Genomic DNA, 23,967 nt, shown 5'->3' with positions numbered 1-23,967 from the left:
TCCTCCCCCACTCTCACAATCCATTTCATATGTTCCATATCATGTCATAATGCATGCGTGTGTATTATTTTTGCCATTCAGTCAACTCCTGCTCTTTGAGGGAGAGTAATTTAAAGTTTCAAGATGAGAGAGAGAGACTTAAAGTCTATAAAAATGACTTTGCATAAGTGATATAATCCTTATCGGAAGGTAACCAAAACCAAGTCTTGTCGTGGTAGACTATATATAGCATTGGGAGGGCCACGTGAAAGAGCAGAGGCAAAGGATAAAGCATTGATAGTAAACCTTTACCTCCAATATTGGTTCAGAATTGATTGTTTAATGACTATGAAATTAGATTAGGAGCAGATTAAATTCCATTAAATTCTTTTTCTTTAAACCAAGGGTATGTTATTTAGTCAGAACATGACTTGAAGAAAGCTCCCAGGTCTTCTAGAGTCAGAATCCTCTATGTAAAAAGATAATTCGAAATGAACGTTCCCCATTAAACTTAGTATTTCACCAAATAAATCATTATGGCCAGAGGAGTGTATTGCTTGTCTATTTTCAGGTGGTAGTGGCACTGATGGAGTCCTATATTTTTCAATTTTTAGTGGTTCTCCATTTCTTCATATTAAAATAAGTAATAGGCTTCAGGCTTTGAGGTGTTTGAATAGTTTAGAAATAAATGTCACAGATCTGTGTTTGTAGGTTTCAGTCATTGTCTCGGTGCTTTCTTACAGCGACAGGATAGGTATAAGGACAGGGCCACTGGAGATTGTACTGGTTGTCATCGCTGTTGATAGTGTAAAAAGAAACCAGGATAACTTGGAGCTCTGTGGGTTCAAATGAGATATCCTATTTTGCTGGATGGTAGTTTCTTAGATTAGAAGCTAAGATTTTGGTTTTTAAACCTGATGAGCAGGGATTGAGGCTTTCTAGCACCGTAAATGTGACTGCTCTTTGTAAACGAGGTAGAGTGCAGTGAGTGTCCTGTTTGCCCTCCACTGTTTTCCAGGACATTTATTTCTTTCACACTCTTGTGTTGACATGGCTTGCCTGACATTCTAAATTCCATCCAAGAGAACAGCTAGCATTTTCTATAAAGTATTTTGCAAAGACTGATAGCCTTAATAAGCCTTCCTCTTCATGGAAGAGCTTTCCAGGTTTAGTGGCTTTGGCGGGGAAAGGAGTCATTTAAGGAAGGAGATAGGAAGTGTAAGCAGAACCATCCACTTTCTTACTCTTCTAATCTTAAGAGGCCCTTCCTGCACAGAGTTTATTGTGACTTTCTGGATGTAAGGAGGTGGGTATTCGAGCAGTGAAAATGTCAGCCAACCAAAACATTTAGGAAATGTTATCTCTTAATTTTACGAGTAGACCAAGGAAGCTTTCTAAGTCTCCTAAGATTCAACCTTGAGTGACTTGAGTCCTAATGATTCACAATGATTACAGGAACTTACGTTAATTACCACTGCTGCTTCCGTCAACCTTGAACAAGAGGAGGAACTTCCCTTGGGGTCTTGAACTGTTGCAAAGTGTTAGAGGAATTCAAGTTAGATGAATAATGAGAAACTCAACTTCCTATTGAAAAATTATCAGAATAGATTAGAGAGGAAAAATGTAAGTGAATTTCTGGTCCCGATTTAGATTCCAAAAGGACAGACTAACTTACTTGCCTTTTGATACTGTCTTTGGAAAACATTTTAGAAAATTCAGTGCTTTAGTGGCAGAGGATAAATTAAGTTTAATTTTGATACCACTGATGTGACTGAAATCAGTACTGATTTCCTGGTAGCTGGAATGAGGCTTACAAACAGGGCTGTCTGGAGAGAGCTCTCTGGGCCACCACTGTTGTGTGATAATTTGACATCTTATTAGGGAACACAGTTCTGATGAATTTTGTCCTATAACGTACATATAGATGATATTGTGATCGACCATATCAACTAGAGTTAACATGATATAATAGTATCCATTCTCTCTTTAGAAGCACAGACCTTTTCTCTTATTGGGTTGTGCTACCTGTGTCAGGCATTTTTCAACATCACCATAATTTTAGATAAAGCATTGTGTGTTCTGCTTATGGAACTTTATGCCTGAATAAAAAAATCTTGAAAGAAAATGAATGAATTAAATTCTCCCTCAGATCATAGCTGTTTAGCCAAGTTGTAACTTTTGAAAAGACATTTTTGGGCTATTCTAATATTGTCTGCCTTTTAGTTTGTTAAGGTGTACTTTTACCCTTACCCCCACCCCATTTTTCTTCCTTCAGTTGTAGGCAGCAGCAATATTTTTGGTACCTCTACTTCCTTATTCATATTTTTAAAATATTTGTCAATGCTGTTATATATAGTGAGAGCTCTATTAAAGCAAGAAAATCTTGACCTGAATAGGATATTAGTTTCTAGCCACAAGACATTTTCTTAGAGGGTTCTTTAGTATATTTCACTTGCACAGTTTATACATACGTGATCTCTGTGACAAATCTTTATAAAGACCTATCACTATTATGCTTATTTATGCTCCGAATTCAGTGTCTGGTCCTGAGAAGTTTGCTTTATAGCTTCAATGCAGTTCACGAAATTGATTTCGTTTTTCTCTGTCTTCCAGTTAGACCTAGAGTTCTCTGATTGGGTGAAGGGGGAGCAGATCAGATTATACCCAAATTGCTCCTTTCCTCGAGGAATAAAGTCTGACTGGTATACCTAAAGTCACTTCCCTTTGGGCTGTAAGCCTTAGAGAGAACAATGCTTAATTCCTTGGCTTTCCTTGAGCTAGTGTCAGAAAACTCTAGTTCCTGTGGTTAGGATAAAGCCACTGTTTTCTGGTTTTTGGTCTTTTTATATGAAAAAGTCACAGAATCTTCACATTTGACAGCCCTGAAAAATTCAAGTTGCCTCTTCAACTCGGGCCTCAGTAGTAATTATACAGGTCAGCAGCCAGTGCCCTGTAGGGAAATGTGACACTTCGTATGAAGTTAGGAAGAAATATTGGTCCTCCGCACACAGTCCATTTTCCATCCTGTCTTGTAGAAATTGTACTGATGGTAGAATAAGTGAAATAAGCTTTCTTTTTCAGATACTAATATCCTGAGAGATGAAGCCTGCAGAGTATGTTCTCTCATTTCTCTTGGGGTTAAAGTTCAGAGAGATTTTCTTCTCCCTTTGGTGGTATAGAACCATTTGTACTATAGAAAGAAGAGCTAGGAATATGGGGCTCATGGGGCAGCCAATAACAAAAAGCAAGGAGTGAGCCAATGGGACCATACATCGGAGTGATTTCTATGGGGTGACAGTTTCTTAGACTTTACACCTTTTGGAATATGATTTACGTCACCCTCTCGCTAGACAGTTGGATCGATAACTTTGTTAAACCGTTTTTATTATGATTACATGACAAACATGTTGCTGTTAAGTAGTCTGAGTGTTGACAGAAGGTAAGTCCTCAACCTCTTGCTATATAATCACAAGAGCCAGGATGCATTTCCCAAGTCAAACATTGGCATTGCAATTAGCTTCCAACAAAGGATGGGAAGTGGAAGGGAAACAAAACTGTAGAGCTGACAATAATAACTGTACCAGATTTCAAATAATAATTAAACTTACCAAGTGAATTACTCATTCTTTTTGCATTACTTTCCCTTTTTTCCCGTTGTTTCAAGTCAAATTTGAGAAATAAACATCTCTATCATATTATTTTCCTCTTGCAAAAGCTGGAAGGATTAAATGGAAAGTTCAGCAACATCAGAACATGTTTGATGTAAAATAATGTGAAGAGTAGGGGTGTTAGGTTCATGAACCAAATCAGCTTCCAGGTTCCCTTAAGGAACTCAGAAATGTCTGGCACATGCATGAAGTTTGCTTTCCATAAGTAACATGAGTGCGCACCGCTTCGTTTGCCATGATCAAAGTCCTTGCTCTAAAATGCCATCCTCTCTCAAGCTGCACCTGTGTATACAGGTATGTTTTACAAATCATGAATTTGTTTCCACGAAGTAGTGGCAGTTTGATAATAAAAACAGCTTTATTTTCATCGCTTAAAAGTTTGCTCCTAAGGCTTTTGAGAAAAATGAAACTGATTCAGACTATTTAAATGAAGGAGGAAGTGACATGTTAGATGACCCAGTAACTTGGCATTAGATTATTTCCAGGTCTATTTCCCAGTCCGTGTATTTTCCTCAGGAAGTGCATGTCTTCATGGCCCTGTGCTGTGCTAACCTGTGTTAACATCTGTGCTGACGTGGAGGGTGTACTTTTTTTTTTTTTACATATAAGTATTAGAATTTCAGCCACTTGAGTTGAGACACACAAAAAAGTTGTTACTGATCAATAAAAGTATCCAAGGCCAAACAGTAACTATTGGTTTCATTTTTAAAAGGTTTAAGAGAAGAAAAAAAAAAAAGAGAAAGCTCATATCTTTTTTTTTTCCTTATAGGAGAATCAGTCTGTTGACCGTTGTACTAAAACTCCAAGTCAGAGTAAGGCTCTGGTGTGAGTGAATGAATGCCTTTGCGTTTATTTAACTAAAGGGAGGAAGAGGAAGGAACCTGAATTTTTCTGCTTTCAAAGAAGTGAGCCTAAGGGACAGCCTTGAATTCCCTGCAGAAACAGAAATGGACTATTGTACCTTAAAAACCCTTTCTTGCTCTCCTCACTGAAGGAGAGTAGTAGGAAGAGGGATGGAGATGTGAGGAGCCAGTTCTTATGGTGGGTGGTGCTGTCCCCATAAAGGTTCCTGGAAAGTCCTGCTTCCCATGTCCTTTGCGTGGAAAGAGAGAGACCATGAGCAGGAAGAATTCCTTGACATGGTAGAAGCTTAAGCACTGAGAAAGTTGCTTTCTGAATCAAGGACAAGCTGGTAGCGACTTAAGAGAGGTTGCAATTTAAAGACAAAGATACACCCTGAGGGGGCTTGACCAAAGACAACAGTTTTCTACCTACTTCTGTTCTAAGATCAGAATCTGACCAGTTAGAGAACTTTATTTCTCGGCAGAAGTTTATGGAGGACTATATGAACTCTTAAAGTTTTCTTATGGTCCAGAGGGGAGTGGATGCAGGTGAAATTGTCGCGTTCGATAGGCGAGCGGTTTCCTTTGATTCTCTCATAGTGCATCATAATACCTGAGCCTGCAGTAGCTGGTTCATGATGTGAACATGTGACTCCTCGTAATGAGCCCTTGGCAGGGTGCCCAGAAGTGAAAGTGAGATGGGCCCAGAGGACCCGGCTCAGCAGCCTGGCAGCAAGGGAAGAACAGCCGGGCGCTTGGCACCGCCAACTTGTTCATGCTGTGAAGTGTTTAGCTCTTTGAATCTTCTTTCAAAATAGTCAGATGTGAGTCCCGTATCCTGAGTAACCATATGGGAAAATGTTACTCTTTTTCTGCTGGTCCCATATAAATGGCTGGAAGGGAAATCAGTAATGACTCTAGAGTTGGGGGAAACTGGTTGTGTGCAACCAGTTTGGGCTCGTTACTGCAGAATTAAAATAACACTTCATGGCTTTCCCTCTAAGGCTTATTCGTGCCTGATGGAGTTTGAGGGCAGCTAGAATTTGATGATGATGAACCCGGTGTATGAAGCACCTGTCACTCAAAAGAGCTCATTCTATTTACTTACAACTGTGTTCTTTCAACGGTTCTGGGAAGCAGGGAGAACCAAGTGTGATTTCCAGCCTCTTGTTTGGGGAAACACACAGACATGCAATAGATTCAATCCAGATCCAGTTAATCACAGGTATAAAGTTTCCCTCTGCTGGTTACCTAACCTTGGGCCACTTTAGTTTACCAACAATAATAAGACAGTAATGTTTAAGGGCAATATTTAGTGGTACACGCCATATGCCAAGCACCGTTCTAAGCACTTTCAAACGCAGCAAACCCTTTAAAGTGCACAACTAGGGAGTGGGTGTCATTATTAACCCTAGTTAACAGGGTTAACTGCTGAGATAATTGAGATACGGAAAGGCTGTGACTTGCCTGAAGTCACATAACTAATGACAGAAGCAGAAATCTAACCTAGACATTCTGGCTCCAGAGCCCCTGTTCTTAATAATTATAGCCATCTGCTATTTAAAAAGCACCACAAATGCATGAGTTTTGCCTCATTGATAATATATATATTTGCATAATAATTAAAATTTTGCCAAGGATTGTATAGTATTTTAGAGGTTTGCTTTATTTCTGTATACTTTATCATCAGATCGCTGGCAGAAAATAATTTTCTAAATCTAAAAAGGAAGGTTTTGGTAACACTTCAGTATGTGTGTTTCAGAGCCTAGAAACTTGCAGGAATCACAACTTGAGAACTATTACTGAAGCCTCAACAGTTTTTAATAAAAATTTCAATCTAACACATGAAACTTAACCCTGGAGAAGGAGAAGCAAGTTAAATCTGAATGAACAGATTCTTAGCTTTCAGAGATTCTAAAGGTGACAGACTATTTTATTTCACATTCATGAGAAATAAGTAGTAGGTTTATTAATACAAAACATAGCACCTTTAAATTAGAAATTTAAAGTATTCCAAGTTAGTTTTGAAGATAGTGCTTTGTTGCCTTGTAAAAGCTTAGAAAGGGGTATTTTGTACAAAAGTAGTTCTTTTATTGTCATTATTTTAAAAAAAACAAAACCAGAAGGTAACGGAAAGAGGGATGTCTAATGTGTAAAACATGTAGGACCTTGTGTAGGATAACATTCATCCCAATATTCTCTATAATTTTTTTTATTCCACCCCACTCTAACACTAAAAAGCTTTCTGCATTCTAATTCAAGTTGGTGAAAGGCTGAGCAGCACTTAACACTGTCCTGGAGGAAATATAGGGACTATAAACTAGCTTAAAAATAAATAAATACATACATAAATAAATAAACATTAAGGAAAGTAAAACCCCTGTGTAGTGGAGTGTTGGGATGAAATGGGCATTCTTGCTTGGTCTCCCTTTAATTCCTAATGAGTTCAAAACTGTGGTATCCTGCTCCTGAGTGAATTAAAGAGACAGCATTATCTAGAAAGGTGGATGTGGCATCAGGAAGGTGGCAGAGGTAAGTGGAGGACAGAAAGTTAGACAAAAACTTTCAAAACCAGTGACAACCACCTATTCTGATTCCCCATTAAACCTTACTCCTGAAACCTAGTCTGGAATCACCTTGGGATGTAAGCCCAGAATGGCTACATAACTCACCAAAAATGGTGTGGGGATGAGGATCCTGACCTCACAGAGCTGAGCTTTCTTCAGTCACAGGGTCATTCTCTAGCCCAATGCTCAACAGTAGGAACCATGAAAAGTGTGTTTCTTAATCTGCCACTGAGTGGGGCAATTCATTTTTCTTGGCAGGAGAAAATAAAGATTCTGATTTGTACTGTTGTACAGAAAAAAAAATTGATAGTAAGCATAATACAGGGTGTCCCAAAAAAATGTATACACACTTTAATAGCTGGTAGTTCAATTTTTTAAAATGTATTTTAACAAACTGCCTTAATAATTATTCAAAGTATGTGCGTACATTTTTTGGGGGTGGGGGAGACACCCTATATATGATACAGATGTCCTCAAGTGATTTAGCATCCTGAATTTAGTGAATTTCCAAAACAGCCAAAGCTTAGGGAGTGTGTTCATTCACTCTACACCACCAGTGTCCTGAGCCAGATGTTCTGGGGCTGGTTTAAAAGATTAAGTAATGGAAATGCCTATTGTGCACTGTCCTCCAGGGGACTCCAAAGATGTTGAGTGGTAGAAGTCCCTTGTAAGTAGGGCTTTATTGAACAGGTACTGCCTTGATCCAAAGATAACACAACATTCACGGTGAAGATCAGTGAGTGAATCCTAAGATGAAGCTGTTAGAACAACATGCCTACTACCTTTTTGGACTTTAATGAGATTGGCCCAGACCATTGCAAACATCTGGCATGAACTTGCAGATGCCGAGATGGGATGCGGGTGTGACCCTCCCCATTCACCTCCTCTGCAGATGGTACTGAATGCTCGTTATTCACGCAAGGCCTTTCATCCAGGGATGTCTGAGCTCAGAAGCAGGGTCTTGAGTCTTGAAGAAACAAAGGTACAGATCTGACTTGTCATTAGAAGGAACAGTGAGCTGCCTCATGAAGTTCAGACACTTGTCTTCTTGTCAGAACCTTGGACACGCCACCAAATCTCTTCGAGGCCCAGGTTACTACTCAGAGGTCAGAAGAGTTTTAACCAGGTTGGTTGCCAAGGTCAGGGTCACAAGTAGATCTCTAGGTTCTCTAACTTGGGCAGGTTCTGTAAGAGCCAGAGAGTGTCAAGGTAGATTTTCTTTGGTGTTCAAATGAATTAACCACTATAAATTCCTACACTTTCAGAAGAAATCTGTAATGTGGGCCATAGGCCTTAATCTGAAATTGAATGGATAGATAGTCTTAATCTAACATGTGAAGAGGAAGAATTGTCCTAGGTTTGTACTGTCCAGTATGGCAGCCACTAGCTACATGTTTGAATTTTAATTTAAGTTAAGCTATTTTAAATTAAAATTCCAGTTCCTCAGTCACCCTAGCCATATTTCCAGTGCTCAGTAGCCACTCACATGTGACCAGTGTCTACCATGTTGGGCAGTGCAGACATAGAGTTGCAGAAAGTCTATTGCTCAGTACAGCTCTAGACCTTTGCCCAGACCACCAACTGCAGCTCCTTGTCCCTTAGTGCAGGGCATAGATGCTTGTGCCCTAGGGCAACCATGTCCATCTTTGGGGAATGAAAATGTGGATTAAATCCCATTTGGAAAAAGCAGTGCAAGAACCCTTCAGGCAATGGATGTTGGCATTGAGCAAGAGTCTGAGAGATGGGATGGGGGTTGTTAAAGAATTAAGAAATACCTGTGCCTTGGGCCTTGACTAGACCTGAGCTTCTGTAGGACACAGGGCCCCTAGAGGAGGCTTCCTCAGAGAGATTGTCACCCCATGCACAGCTGATCCCAGTGACGGAAAAGTATGAGAGGAGCAGGACTGCCCTAGTCCCCAGAAAATCGGGGACCCTGTCCACACTCAGTGGTGGGGAAAAGGGTAGTCATGCTGGGCCCATGTTACAGAAGAGAAACTTGTTACATAGCCAGTCAGAGGCAGAACCGGGGTGTGGGGGGAGGTTGTAATTCAGACTTTGTGGAAATAAGTGAAAGGGTAACCACCCTGACAGTGGGCCCCTTAGGTACAGGTCTGTGCAATCAAAGCCAGCTTATGTTTTGAGGCATAAGCTTGAATGTTAGTAAGAAAATACCAGTGATATAGTGAGAAGGCTTTTCTACAGATTTGGCACGTCAGTTCTGCCTTTCCTGTCAGCCCTGCTGGCTAGGGACCCATGCATATGGGGAAGGGAAGAAATCAGAGGCAGATGGCAAAAGGAGTGACATTTTAGCTGCCGTCTGGAAGCCACCTGTGAAGGGAATCACCTTTCTCTTTTGGACTTATTTCCAGGTGCAGCTGCAGGGGATGACACCGAAGATGCGAGCACCGAGTTCACTGACAGCATTGAGGAGGAGGCTGCACACAACAGCCACCAGCAAGTAAGTCTGAGTCAGGTTCTGGGTCCCAGGGTGGAAGACTCGTAACTCTTTGGGGTCTGGTGCTTTCCTGCAGCTCTTGTGGACCGAGCGTGAGAAGCTCTCTTTTTATATAAACCACTTCCCAGTCTTCTCCCTTCCCTCCCTGAGCTTCCCAGCCACTTTGCCAACCTCTATCTTCACTCCATTTTTCTCTCCAATACACTCTTTTGTTTTTACTCCTCCTGTCTCTTACCCCTGCTCTCTCTGCCCCTTCACCGGCCTTTGTCCCTATGTACCATCTATAGCTGTAGCTCCAGGAGAATTTTTACTTATAACAAGACCACAGACACTTTCCCTTTTGGGCTTTTGTAACTGAAACACACCACTGAAGACAGAGAGTCAAAGAAGGGCTACTTGGGGAGGTGGCAGGGCCCGCGACCTGCTTTGGGAGAGTGCTCTTTGAGAAAGTCTAAGAGGATTGAATCATTCTCAGTGAAATCTCATCATACAAAAGAGAACTTTGTTGGGAAATCTGACAAACCACCCAGGTCATGGCACATCAGTGACCAAGAGATGGCACTTCAAGAGCAAGCCCCTGTCAAACCTCAACTTGGAACCCAAGGCTGACCCACTGTTCTCACCAACCATCAATGATGAAATAACCAGCATATTCTCAAGCTCAAGAATGTAATGGCCTGGACCTCAGAGATTAAGTCACCAGTAGTGATCCCTAGCACTCACTGGTACTCCTTTGTGTCTCCACCTTGCCCAGTGACATTTAGCCATCACATCTCCTACATGGACCATGCCCGTGACTTAAGGAGAAAGTGGATTTTTGTTATTTGTCCTTCTTGCAGAAGCAGCTGGGTATTTCCAGTGATAACTTTCTTGGGGGTATTAGGGAAACTATAGGGGAAATGAGGCTTTCTGAGTCTGCCTGTACATCCGCACAAGAAAAAGAGGAGACATCTAATAAACCAACAAGAAGAGCCCAAGGGAGCAATCCCCAACTCTTGCAGGATTTGGCACAGTCTTTGGTTCTTGACATGAGTAGTTGTCTGGAATATCTCAAGTCCTCAACACAGATTATTTACCTTCTATCAAGATCCTCTCTTTATTGCTCTAGACATACCTGACCCTTACTTTCCCCTTGAGTTTCTGCTTGAGCTCTACTGACCATTTTACTTTAACAGCTTCTTCTGAGTCCTCCTAGCCAATGCTTGTAACTTTACTTATGTACCCCACAGCCCCTTTGCACTGGTCCCTCTGCCTCTCACTTCCTGATTTCACTGAGGACTCTGGGTGAGTGAGAGGGCTCTTCAGGATGACCAAATGTCCACCCTAAGACAGACATATTGGGATGTCAGCAGGTTATTGCTACTGTGGGAAGGATTGACTTTAGAATAAATGAACAAGAGACACATAAGACAAGAGCCAGGTTCTGAGAAGTCCTTCATTCTAATTCTCAGTTGTAGGCAAACTGGTTAGTAAAGTCATTTCTTCCTTAACCTTCTTTCCTATAGTCTGCATGGAGACAATGACCAGAGCACATTCTGAGAAGGTCAGTTCAACCCTGAAGTAAACCTTTACACTGGGGCATTTGTATTTTTCTTGCAACATCTTCCCTATTACTTGGCATAGGAGATAATAAATTATGGGTTAAAAAATCTTTGGATTGGGGCTTGGCTCGTGATTGACAAAGTATATACCTATTGGATGAAGGATATCTTGCGAAAGCACCATTTTGCTTTCCATCACCTTTTCTTGAAACTCTAATCTTCGGTTTGGAGTAAAGAGGTGTGTGAAATCATTGTAAATTTACTTCAACTTTTCTGGAGCTTGAGGGTGTGACTCTTCTGCCACAAATTAAATAAAGCTTGTTTTGCCATAACTGTTTTGTGTCCAGATTCTCAAAAATGTGTTTGTTTGTATCCAGGGAAATAGGCCGTTGAAATTAGGTTCTGAGCTTCTTCTAGTTGTGTCCTTAGAAGGTTGGCTTTGTTCTTGACACAAAGCTTCCTTCCTACCTCAGGCATACACACAAGTCCCCTAACAAACACACCCAACTTTGTGTTTCTTCCAAGGCAAGAACCACCTTTTGGCTACAGCAAGTAGCTTTATCCTTATGTATGAACTCACCCACCTCAGGAAGTCTCAGGTCCAGCCATGGTGGTAATTTCCAGTCTCAATCAAATGTAAAATCTATAATAAATACCTAGGAAATTCCTGGGAAAGAAACTAGCATAATCAATTATTATCTTTCTTCTTTGAACTTTTGCAATGGAAAAAAATTAATCAAGAACCAAGATTAAAATCAAAGGAGAGAAAAATGAGTAGACTTAGTGTGATGAACTTGAGAAAAGAATAGTTTTAATGCCCCTAATGCTATCAGAGAACTGATTTACATTATGAGAGATGTGAAGCAATAAGGTAAAAGCAACACAACTCTCTTCAAACAAGAGATCAGAGCTGCATGTAAACCTGCATGGGGTTAATGGAAATCCAGCACACACAAAAGTTGAGTTATACCCTGACGTAATAGAACAGATGAATTAGAAAATGGGGGAGGGGGGGGAAAAAAAAGCTATAAGAGATACAATTAACAATAGACTTAAAGGATTTATACTACCACCACACATACTTGGGGCTTTATTGGGGGAGGGAGGAAATATTAACTTTCATGCATTTGTATTTAAGATTTAAAGACAAATTAGCCAAAGTAAGCTTCCTTTGACCTGAAAATATGAAACCCAAATCATCCTGGGAACAAATCAGATCTCTCTTTTCTCATTTTATAGTGGGAAATTAAACCAGATGGACTTTATGGTCCCTTTTAGTGTTAATATTCCATGGGTCTAATTTTGTATTTAAATAAAATGGGTATATTTAAATCAATAGAAAAATATATACATCCAGAAGGTACATTTAAAAATAGGTGGCTATCATTAAAGTCAGACATTATTTTTAAGCAGAAGGAACCTTTAAGGTTTAGAAAAGAACAAATGTTGCCCTAGCTGGTTTTGCTCAGTGGGTAGAGCGCTGGCCTGTGGACTGAAGGATCCTGGGTTCAATTCTGGTCAAGGACACATGCCCGTATTGTGGGCTCCAGTAGGGGGCGTGCAGGAGGCCGACGATCAATGATTCTCATCATTGATGATTCTACCTCTCTCTCCCTCTCCCTTCCTCTCTGAAATCAATTAAAAAGAAAGAAAACGGATGTTTCACCCATATTAAAAGCCGATGCAACATTCAGTTAGTTGCAAAGAGTTTACATAAAAAGATGTCACATAGTTCGAACGAGGGCTGAGGTTATAAACTTTCAAACGTGGTTTTATCCAGTCCCCCTTCCTTTATTTTGTCCCAAGTGCCTTGTGGCACATGCAGGGGTGGTCACCAGTCTCACCCAGTTTGGCAGCAGAGGCATAGAGGCAGACATCTCAGAACTTCCCAAATCTCAGGCTCACAATCCCAGAGGGGATTGGATGCCTAGGAAATGAGCAATTGTTTTTGCTCATCTCTTTCATCTTTGACATGGATGTGCATCCCTTCACAATCCCAAATGCTATGCTCCTAATCACCATTGCACATACATGTCATGAGTCAACCCCACCATATACCTGCAGCCTAACTTACTATGCTCTGTCATGGAGTCAAAAGCAAAAGTCAATGGCTTTGTGCCAAGCCAAGCAGCTCTATCGATCATTGATCTATTTACACTCCTCTGGACTCTGTTCTGTTCAACATATTTGTGACCTGAATGAAGGAATAAAGCATTTAATTAATTCTGCAACGTATCCCTAATCACAACCCCACTATATGGTTTATGGAGATGCACATAAATATATTAATGACTTTGATCATTGGGAAATGATTTGTACAGCCAGAATGAAGTTATAAGTAACAAGTACAATTTATAGAGACAAGTCATATTTATAGAGATACAAGATGACAAATAATATGACCAAGAAATAGCTATGGGGAGAGGTGGGAAATTGGGAGGTCAAAATTGAGAGGAAACAGAAGTCAAGATGACATTGAGATGTATGATTAATACTGGATGTTCAGGCAAATTCTTGTACTAAAATAATTAGTCATTAACTAAGTTGATTATCATACTCAAATTTGTTTTCTACACTTTTAAATGCATGGGGGGAACTGGAGAGGAGCCCAAGATGAAAATTAAGGATGTCTAAAAGTTAAAAACTCTCATTTGAGGAAAAACCATCCAATCCACTTTAGTTGAAACATTGAGGAGTAATGTCAAGAGTATCCTAAAAGAAAGGGGAGGTGGGGAGTTGGGAAGTTGTTTCCGCTTAGATTTGCAGAGAGAGTTTCACCCGCAGCATCAGCACAAGGGTGATTAACCAACAAGTTAACTTAGCTGCTGGCAGGTGGCCTCACTGTAGCTTCTCAGTACTTGTGGGGTGTGGTTCTCCTGCAGCCAATGAAATTCAGCTTGCTGTGTCTTACCTGCAGTCCCATCCGTATTCTGATTCTGTCACTGACTCCTGACTGCCCAGCACCCTGAGCTCTCCCTCTTGATCATCCTCTTTGGAGTCTGAGTTATAGGCACAGTCTGAGGATTTGAGCGCTGGTGTCTCGAGCCTTGATCTTCCCAGTCAGACTCCAGGGTCATGGAGCTGATGAAACTTCCTGACTTGTGAGAAGATTCAGGGGACTCAGCCCCTTCAGGAGGAAAATCACAGCACGCATACTTTCCAGTCCTGTTTAAACCTCCTTTGTTCGAATTTTTATTTCTTTATTATATGCTTTTGTGTTTTTGTTTTTCTCACCCACCTCTGGAATCTCCTCTTCCTGCCCATGGCAACAATTCTCCCTGCTCCCTGGGTGTGTCCTCCCCACCCAAACCAGTCTCCAGGGCCCTTCTGGCTGAGGAAGGCCTTGGAAGGCGCTCACTCTAGGTCTGCCCTTTTTTGTTCCCATTCGAGGATACCCTTGAGATCTGATGTTCCTCTTGGATCCTCTTTAATGGCCTGACTTCTTTAAATCATGATTTTCTTTCAGCTCATCAAAGTGGCTTTGGAGAAGAGTCTGGCAGCTGTGGAGAGCCAGAACATGTCTCTCTGCCCTCCGACCCCGACAGGAGCGGGGAGTAGCAGGGGTCTTCAGGAGGAAATGCTCCACCTGAGAGCTGAGGTCCACCAGCACCTCGAGGAGAAGAGGAAAGCCGAGGGGGAACTGAAGGAGCTGAAGGCTCAAATCGAGGAAGCAGGATTCTCCTCTGTGGCCCACATCAGGTAGGACAACCCCCAGACCGGGGAGCCGGCCAATGGAGAGGCCACCATAACCGAGGGACTTGCCTTGCTGCAGCCAAGGCATCTGCCCCTGCCATGGGGCTTCTTGGTCCCCATCCCAGGCTCCATTTGTTTATGTTTCTACAAGTCCTTTAGAGAAAAGTGCATAATACTGGATAATGGTGATTTCTTCCCTTGATTCTACTTGTTAAAATGTGTTTTACTGCCCTAGCCTGAGGACAGTAGCATCCCAGGTTCAATTCCAGTCAAGGGCACGTGCCTGGGTTGCAGGCTCGATCCCCAGTAGGGGGTGTGAGGGAGACAGCCGATCAATGATTCTCATCATTGATGTTTCTATCTCTTCCTCCCTCTCCCTTGCTCTCTGAAATCAATAAAATATATTACATATATATATATATATATGTTTTACTTAAAATATGTTATATGTAAACTTAGTTGAGCCGTCATAGGTAAGAACAGTATATCTCTTTTGATCCTACAGTTGAACCTACAATCAAACCATATGTACATATTTTTATGGATTATTTTCCTTTCCCCTGACAGAGTTACTGACCTGACACTCTGATTTGTTTAACTCTCTACCCAACTTTAAGATTGGCTGATCTTGTAGCAGATAGAATTTATGAAATTCTTAGCCTATCTCTTGAGATGATTTTGCTGAGTTTTGGCTTTCATTATTGTGAAAACAATAGGATTTTCCCCAAAGCATAAAGTTAGAATATTAAATATTCTTTCCTATACCATACACGTGCCCTTTATCTCCTTCTTACACCTCCATTTTGGTAAATTACAGCTCCCTTTGTCTCCATTGAGGAAACACTCTCATAGACAGTGTATCTGAGTCCATGTCCTAAAGCATTTTCTTCCTTCATTCATATTAGACAAGCTCTTCTGTTGGTTCCAAGACTTCAGGATTCTAAGAAATTCAATCTAGAAGCATAGCCAGCTGGCGATGCTTCAAGTTGTGAATTACTTATTTTCTTTGCCTCTTCTACCCAGCAGTTCTCAATTTGGCACACGTAAGAAGCACCTGTGGAACTTAAGTAGAAATGTAAATTCCTAGGCCTCAGCCCTAAAGCACTTCATAGGATTCTGATGTTAGTCTTCGCAGGGCTGCAGCTGTACAGCAGAATTAGATGACTTGTCCACGGCAGACCCTCAGCTAACCACACACACATGTAATTTCATTGAAGCATCCAAGAACTCCACTAGGTCACTGCTGTGATCCTTATCTATATATATAAAAGGCTAATATGCAAAGTTTCCCCTTGGGAATTTGACTGAGAGACCGGGAGTTTGACCGCTCGTTATGACGTGCGCTGACCACCAGGGGGCGGCGTGGAATGAAGGAAAGACCCAGCTGCCAGCTGGCAGCTGGGGAAGGAAGGCCCCGATTGGCCCTGATCACTGGCCAGGCCTAGAGACCCTACCCATGCACAAATTTCATGCATCGGGCCTCTAGTTTTATATAAAAGAAGACGGAGACTCAGAGAGGTTAAGTGAATTGCCTACTTAAGTGAATTACCTTGTTAAAGCTATGCTTTTTATTGCTTCCACCAACCCTACAAAAGGATTTGGTGGAAGGAAAAGGTGGATCTAGAATGTCTTGGTCAAAATTATTTGTTGAGTCCATTTTATTTCTCCTGCAAATGCGAATGTTTAATGTGGAGGCTCTGAGGCACGGAGTGAACAAGACAGACTTCTGCTCTCATGAAAATGGTCTCCTATCACAGGAGTCATGAAGCAATTAATTCCGTAGTGTGTTTGAAGTTCTGATTTGCATTATTTATTTCTGCCATGTTCCTAGGTCCCAATTTCTCATCCAGTAGTTGAAAACTGACTGATGCTAATTAAGAGAACTGTAGAATGCATGACAATAAATGTGTCCCAGGCTAGGTCTTTATGTTTTTTTTCTTAATGGTGTATTCCAGGGGCCATTAAAAATTAGAACATGAGGCTGTGTGGCTGGGTAAAGACAACAAAACCAGGTGCTTAAGTCCAAGATTTTTAATGAGGCAAGACTCTTCCTGAGCGTTGGTTTTCTTGTCTATAGAATAAGAGTGTTGTTATAGGTCTCAGAAGTTACTTCATGCTCTGGGGTGTCTCTGAGTCTACGATGGACTGAGATGTGGGTAAGGGGGATTTCAGGAACTCGGGCCAAGACCAGACTTGGCCCCTGATGGTGTATGTTCCCTGCAGAAACACCATGCTGAGCCTTTGCCTTGAGAACGCAGAGCTGAAAGAGCAGATGGGAGAAGCAATGTCTGATGGATGGGAGATGGAGAAGGACAAGGAGAAGGGCGAGGCGATGGTGGAGACGGTCGTGGCCAAAGGGGGTCTGAATGAGAAGAGCCTTCAGGCTGAGTTCAGAAAGCTCCAGAGAAAACTGAAGAATGCCCACAACATCATCAACCTCCTCAAGGAACAGCTGGTGCTGAGCAGCAAGGAAGGGAATAGCAAGCTGAGTCCAGAGCTCCTTGTGCACCTGGCCAGGGAGATCGACAGAATGAACACGGAGCCAGTGTGTTCTCCTGGGAAGCATCAAGGCCAAGAAGAGGAGGGCGTGACCGGGAGGCCCCGCCCCAGACCCCAGAGCCTTGACCTTGGGGCTGCCCTTGCAGTGGATGCCCACCAAGTAAGTGTGGGATTACATGGAATGAAAGGCCTTTGGAGAAGGGCTGGAGTTGTCAGTTTCTTCCTTAAGCAGCTCTGCCTTGTGGGTCCAGAGGGACTAAGGGAAGGGCACCTTTGACCACAGGCAGTGGTCATAATAGTCCTCACACATCCAGGCTTAGGAAGGCTTTTGCAACATTATGCCATAAATATTTCTCAAGTAATTAATTTCCCAGAAATGTATCTTGAGTGCCTAATTTTCTAGTAACATACTAGGTATTGGCAGCAGGCAACACGACCTGGTCTCTGTCCTCCAGGGACTCAGTATGGAGGGAGAGCTGGACAGAAGCAGTTCACTGCAATAGGAGGCAGTGTAGCGGTGCACAGGGTTGTAAGGCAGCCCAGACAGGCGGTGTGTAATGACATCTTTTCCTTATCACTGCCATTTCCTCTCCCCCTTCTTATTGAATTTATTAGGGTAACGCTGGTTAACAAAATTATACAGGTTTCAGATGCACAATTCCACAGCACAGCATCTGTACACTGCATTGTGTGATCACCAGCCCAAGTCAAGTCTCTGTCCATCACCATTTATCACCCCATCCCCTCCTCCACTTCCCGTCACCGCCCGCCCCTGCCATTTTCATCACAGCTCCTCCCAGGGGTCTGTGGCTGGGTCTCAGAGGGGTTAGCAGGCTCCTTTTAAAGGGGAGGGACTGTGCTGAGGATGAAGAAAAAATGGAGAACCCTGAGGATTCAGAAAGGACAACCGAGGCAGGAATGCAGGGGCAGATGAGTGGAGGTTTCTGCCCCTTCTCTTTCCAACCGTTGAACAAACATTTACTGAGGGCTCCTCTGAAGACTCGGTTGGCCCCGTGCCATGTGCTGTAGATCCCGAGGTGAATAAAACATTATCCCAGCTCCCCAGGCTCCATCTGGAAAGCAAGATGCTGCCAAATGGCATGAGCAGGGCTGTGGCAGACACTTGAGTAAAGTCCATGGGGCTTAGAGGAGAAGTGGGCCTTGCTCCTGGGGCTGACCTCAGACCACCCCGATCCCTTCACTTCCCTGTGCTGGCTCCTCTTCACAGCTGGATGACCAGCCCCAAGCCTGTGACCCTGGGCCACCGTCGGAATTGAGCCTCCCAAGACCCACCCAGCACCTGCGCTCCCAGCTGGCGCAGTGCAGGCAGCGCTATCAGGATCTGCAGGAGAAGCTGCTGGTAGCGGAAGCCACTGTGTCAGCCCAGGCTAGTCAGCTGGAGAAGTTCAGGCTCATGCTCAGTAAGTCCTGTGTTTCCGCCACCAAGGGTCTGTCTTCCCCCTGAGAAGCCACATGCCTTGCGGACTTCATGTCTTCCCCAACCTTGAAACAGACTTACCCCTGACCATGGTCCTAGCGTCGTAGAGGAGGGTATTTAACTTTAATTTGCAGGTGGCAGAGAAGAAGGGATGGATAAAGCAGTTGGCAGTGAGTTAGGGAGGCAGTGAACTAACAGCTGGGTTTGATGACCTCTGATGTGGTCAGCACACGGCCTTGCCTCACTCAGCACATACTGATAGTTTCTCTGCTGTTCCTCGGCACCACGTCCGATTCTTCCAAAATATATCATCACTGTGGGTCTAGAATCAGTGCTTTCCAGCAGAAGGCGCTGCAGTGACAGAAGTGTTCTCTGTCTGTGTCACGAGTGGTTATTGAGCAAATGAAATGGGGCTAGTTCATCTTGGGAGGTTTACCTTTTCTTTAACTTTAACTAATTTAACACCAAATAGTCACATGTGGCTAGTAGCTACCATATTGGACAGTGCAGAGCTAGATGTCTTGGGATTCTAAGTTAGTTCAGTGTCATTCAGGTATTTCCTGAGCTTCTGTGGCTAAGGCACTTGCTAGTTTCACTGGGGTTCCTAGGGATGAGAGTATGCAATATCTGCCGTCTAACGATGTCTGGTCCCAACTACGTCTGGGTCAACGTTGGTGAGATCATCAGTGGCAAACAATGGCTCACCCTGGTGGAGGGAAGTTGTGCTGCCTGGAGAGGGTGGTCTCTTCCACTCCATGAGTCCAAAGAAGGGTATATCCCACCCTGGATCTGACTTCCCGCCTCCAAAGGCCAGCGTGTGTGCCACCGAGTAAGTGAGATACCTTCTGTCTCTCAAACAGGTGAATCCTTGGTGAAGCAGGACAGCAAGCAGGTTCAGGTGGACCTCCAGGACCTGGGCTACGAGACCTGTGGCCGGAGTGAGAATGAGGCTGAGCGGGAGGAGAGCACCAGCCCAGGTAAGGCTCACCTCCCCTCCCCATTCAGCCTTCACATCTGGGTGCTTTTCGCCAGTCCCACACCTGATGAGGAGGAGGGTGAGGGGGTGTTGTAAACTGAAGAGGACACAGGACCAGAGAGGGACAGGAAGTTTGGATGAAAACTCTTACCCCAGATGAAGCCGAGCGTGAGTTTGAATTCCTAGACGTAGTTTCCAGCATACTACTTTAAAGAAAACACTGTTCTAGCCAACTGATTATTATAGGGAAAAATGCTAAGGCTTACTTAGTAGTGAAAAGACCAAATGAGCTTTGGGGAATATGCAAACCATAAGTTAAAAAATTGTATTTCTACTATAAAAGGACTTTGATTGTAGGGATACCCACCAACGTGCAATCTAAAAGAGGAGAGAAAACACTTTGTAAAACAGAGGGAGGCCACACTGACTTGCAGGGCTGTTGTGAGGACAGTAATACTGTATTTGAATGCTAGTCCCATGCCAGGGCTGAATAAAGAACTGCTTCAAATGTTACTCTACCATTGTCCTTGTGACCACACTATCTCCCCTGAAGGGCGAGGCTATGGAGCATGTCCAGCTTTACTCAGGAAGGCGGCTTTGTCTTTTCCCAGAGTGCGAGGAGCAGGACAGCCCCAGGGAAACAGTCCTCATGGAGGGGCTGTGCTCTCAGCAGGAGCGCCTGGGCTCGACCCTGGCCGGCCCCCCCAAGAGGAAGCCCTTGGAGAGCCAGCTGGGGAAGCAGGAGGAGTTCCAGGCATATGGAAAGTCCGAAGACATCTCTGTCCTCCGGAAGGACATCAAAGATCTGAAGGCCCAGCTGCAGACCGCCAACAAGATCATTCAAAACCTCAAGAGCCGGGTTCGGTCTCTCTCCGTCACCAGCGACTACTCGTCCAGTCTGGAGAGACCCCGCAAGCTAAAGGCCGTTGACACCCTCGAGGGGTCTTCACCTCATAGTGTCACTGATGAGGACGAGGGGTGGTTGTCTGATGGCACTGGGGCTTTCTATTCCCCAGGCCTTCAGGCTAAGAAGGACCTGGAGAGTCTGATTCAGAGGGTGTCCCAGCTGGAGGCCCAGCTCCCGAAGTCCGGACTGGAAGGGAAGCTGGCCGAGGAGCTGAGATCAGCCTCGTGGCCTGGGTAAGGAGGGCGTTCCTCGGACCCTTATCAGATAGAGGATGGCGGAGTTTGTGCTTGCAGTAGGGTAGCCAGGCAGGTGGAAGGGAAAACCCAGCAGGGCACTTATTTCAGTGGTCGACCAAGTCTGAAGAAAGGACTGGGAGGCATCCAGGGCATTGGGTGGCGGCCCCAAATGGGCAATACCAGGTCTCTGGGATTTCCTCCTGGGAATGTATTAGGAAAGTGACAGTGGGCACAGTGTAATAGTAAGACTGTAGGTAGGCTGCCTGAGTTTGAATCCTGGCTCTGGTACTCACTAGCTGTGTAACCTATCTAGTCTTTCTGAGTCTGTTTCCTTACTTTTTAAAAAATATATATATATGTGTGTGAGTGTATATGTGTGTGTATATATTGATTTCAGAGAGGAAGGGAGAGGGAGAGATAGAAACATCAACAATGAGAAAGAATCATCAATTGGCTGCCTTCTGCACGCCCCCGACTGGGGATCAAGCTCGCAACCCAGCATGTGTGCCCTTGACGGGAATCAAACCCAGACCCTTCAGTATACAGGCCAACGCTCTATCCATTGAGCCAAACCAGCTAGAGCCTTATGATTCATTTTGGGGCCATATGACTAGCATATATAAAACAGTGGAAGAAAGTGGCATAAATTATTTGGTGCAATAATCTTTCAGAGCAGAATTTACTCTTAAATACGTCCTTTGGTTTATGTGCCAGAATTCCACTTGGTGGGGAGATCCTTAGAAAAGTGCTCACAGAAATCTCCATGGAAGCCCCTATAACTTATCATTCCCTCTTCTTCATTCTTACTCTTTCCTTCTCTTCCCTGCATTAGGAAATATGATTCCCTGATTCAGGATCAGGCTCGAGAACTATCCTACCTACGCCAGAAAATACGAGAAGGGAGAGGTATCTGTTATCTCCTCACCCAGCATGCAAAAGATACAGTCAAGTCTTTTGAGGACCTCCTAAGGAGCAATGACATTGACTACTACCTGGGGCAGAGCTTCCGGGAGCAACTTGCCCAGGGAAGCCAGCTGACAGAGCGGCTCACCAGCAAACTCAGCACCAGTAAGCTGGCCACAGGGCTTTGGGACACGCTCAGTCACGCTCAGCCTCCACTTCATTCCCTGGGGGCCATTACGAGATCAGGCCTCTTAGAGTAACAAAGGTGGGAGGCACCGCAGAGGCACACGCAGGGTTGGAGAGGCCACGGTTACACTGTAGAAAGGTCATCCTTCATGGAATGTGACCTTTGGGAAGGAGGCTACATCCATCCAGTGCTGAGGGGAAGAAAGAGAGGTGCTCAGAGGACCTTATGACAGTGGAAAGAGCCCGGAACTTAGAATTCAAGACCCAAGCTCTGGCCTAGATGCTGCCATCAACTTGCTTTGGGCAAATAACTTATCTCTTTGGTGTCTGTGTTTCTTCATGTATTGCATGGTATTGCACACAAAACTAATTCAAATATAGCTAAAGCACCATGCCCTTTTGGACATGGTGTAGGCACCGATTGCCATAGTGCAAGGGCTAGGAAAGTTGGTTATTATTGAAGCTCTTTGCTTAGAGAGAATTTCCTGGGTACAGCAGAATCAGTCTTTGGGGCCAAACGCCCCACGTCCGATAGCAGGTGCCGAAGTGGGACAGGGCTGTTCGTCATCTCAGAGCAAGAGTAGGTTCTACATGAAAGCCGTACAACGGGGAGTTAGTGCTTGGCAGGCATGGAGGCTGGATTGTTCCGGAGGGAAGCTGGGCACATGCCTTTTACACTTGTTTGCGTAGATTTAGGGCAGAGGAAGTCATGGTGGGGATCACCAGACCAGGGAAGGTCTGCGGTGAGCTCAGGAAAGCCTGGCGGGTCCCTTCCCTAAAGACGGAATCTGAAGCCTCCCAGAATGATGCTCCCACACACCCTGGACACACACAGAGTAATCGTTCCGTACACAAGTAGGCCCCTGCGTTTGTAATGTGTGAAGTGGAACCTGTTTGTTTTACCGTTTCTTTTCTGAATTTGGTTTGCAGAGGATCATAAAAGTGAGAAAGATCGAGCTGGACTTGAGCCGCTGGCCCTCAGGTAATTCCACATGGGATCTGGTAAAGGGACCAGGAATGAGGCCTGAGGGATGGCTCACAAATTGGGGAGGGGTGGGCGGGGGGTAGAGAAGGGAATGTTGATTGTAATTAATTCATTTATTCATGGAACACTTTACTGTTGTCTTTAACCTAATTCTTTACTCTCTTTTGATATGATTCTGTTGGTTTCTATTTGCATATTTGTTCTCCAGGCTTGGAAACCTAGAGGCAATCTGATTAAAAGTATACTAACCATGTTTTAGGAGTTTTGCACCCCCAGGGTCTTCTCTGCTTCCCGCTGTGTGCTTAAAGACCAGGGTGTACTTTTTGCCCAGTTGGCTTACTCTCCCCCACCTCCCCCAGTTGAGTTGGCAGCTAGTCCCTAGCCACCCAATTTCCCAAGGAAAAAAGAATTATATTGCAGTTCTTAGTGAAAAAGGCCTAGACATTGCGGGTCCCTGGGAAGCTCAGTGCCTCAGACACCAGCTTTCTGTGAGTCACTGCAATAGCCTTATCATGCACAATGACACCTGGGCTCAGAGTTTGTTGTAGCTGCTAGTTGGAGCCACTTTGTGTCATGAGTGTGCTTTAGACCGCACGGTGCTTCTCCAAATGTCCCTGGTGAAGGGCAGGGTGCTTTTGTTTTTGCCTTTATTTTCACTTCTAATCCCAGACACACAGGTGGTCTGTACCTCAGTCATGCAGATGGTTTCATCTATATTGCTCCTGGATGTTAAGGCGAGGTCAAGCTGCCATATGGCTCTCAATGCTTTCCTTCCATTCTGTGCTGTCTACTTGGAGACAAGTAGCCAACAGTTCTCAGGCTGCAGCAATAGTGGGGACCATACTCTAGGCCAGCCGTGGGCAAACTACGGCCCGCGGGCTGGATCCGGCCCGTTTGAAATGAATAAAACTAAAAAAAAAAAGACCGTACCCTTTTATGTAATGATGTTTACTTTGAATTTATATTAGTTCACACAAACACTCCATCCATGCTTTTGTTCCGGCCCTCCGGTCCAGTTTAAGAACCCATTGTGGCCCTCGAGTCAAAAAGTTTGCCCACCCCTGCTCTAGGCAGTAGTGCCTTAGAGGGCTG

The 23,967-nt window shown here is 43.9% G+C and overlaps 1 protein-coding gene across 27 annotated transcripts in view; it reads left to right on the top strand.

Annotated features, from left to right (window-relative positions):
• PDE4DIP (phosphodiesterase 4D interacting protein) overlaps positions 1-23,967 on the top strand; it is a 162,782-nt gene that overhangs the window by 105,541 nt on the left and 33,274 nt on the right. For 26 of the 27 annotated variants that reach the window (XR_011468624.1, XR_011468627.1, XR_011468623.1 and 23 more), the window contains 8 exons: positions 9,426-9,514; positions 14,519-14,751; positions 16,969-17,404; positions 18,473-18,665; positions 19,543-19,659; positions 20,270-20,798; positions 21,634-21,869; positions 22,821-22,872. Coding sequence is in view for 23 of the 27 variants with exons in the window: in XM_070395852.1 (XP_070251953.1) it covers positions 9,426-9,514; positions 14,519-14,751; positions 16,969-17,404; positions 18,473-18,665; positions 19,543-19,659; positions 20,270-20,798; positions 21,634-21,869; positions 22,821-22,872 (1,885 nt within the window). In the remaining 4 variants the exon portion in view is untranslated. Of the gene's footprint in view, positions 1-9,425; positions 9,515-11,016; positions 11,356-14,518; positions 14,752-16,968; positions 17,405-18,472; positions 18,666-19,542; positions 19,660-20,269; positions 20,799-21,633; positions 21,870-22,820; positions 22,873-23,967 lie in introns of those variants that run through there. The other variant, XM_070395864.1, reaches the window with a different exon arrangement.

The sequence above is a fragment of the Myotis yumanensis genome, unplaced genomic scaffold (assembly GCF_028538775.1).
Source record: "Myotis yumanensis isolate MYYU_CA2020_CCGP unplaced genomic scaffold, mMyoYum1.0.hap1 SCAF_17, whole genome shotgun sequence".
Classification (NCBI taxonomy): Eukaryota; Metazoa; Chordata; class Mammalia; order Chiroptera; family Vespertilionidae; genus Myotis; species Myotis yumanensis.
The sequence above is the reverse complement of the archived record's forward strand: the minus strand, read 5'-3'. Positions and strand labels throughout refer to the sequence as shown.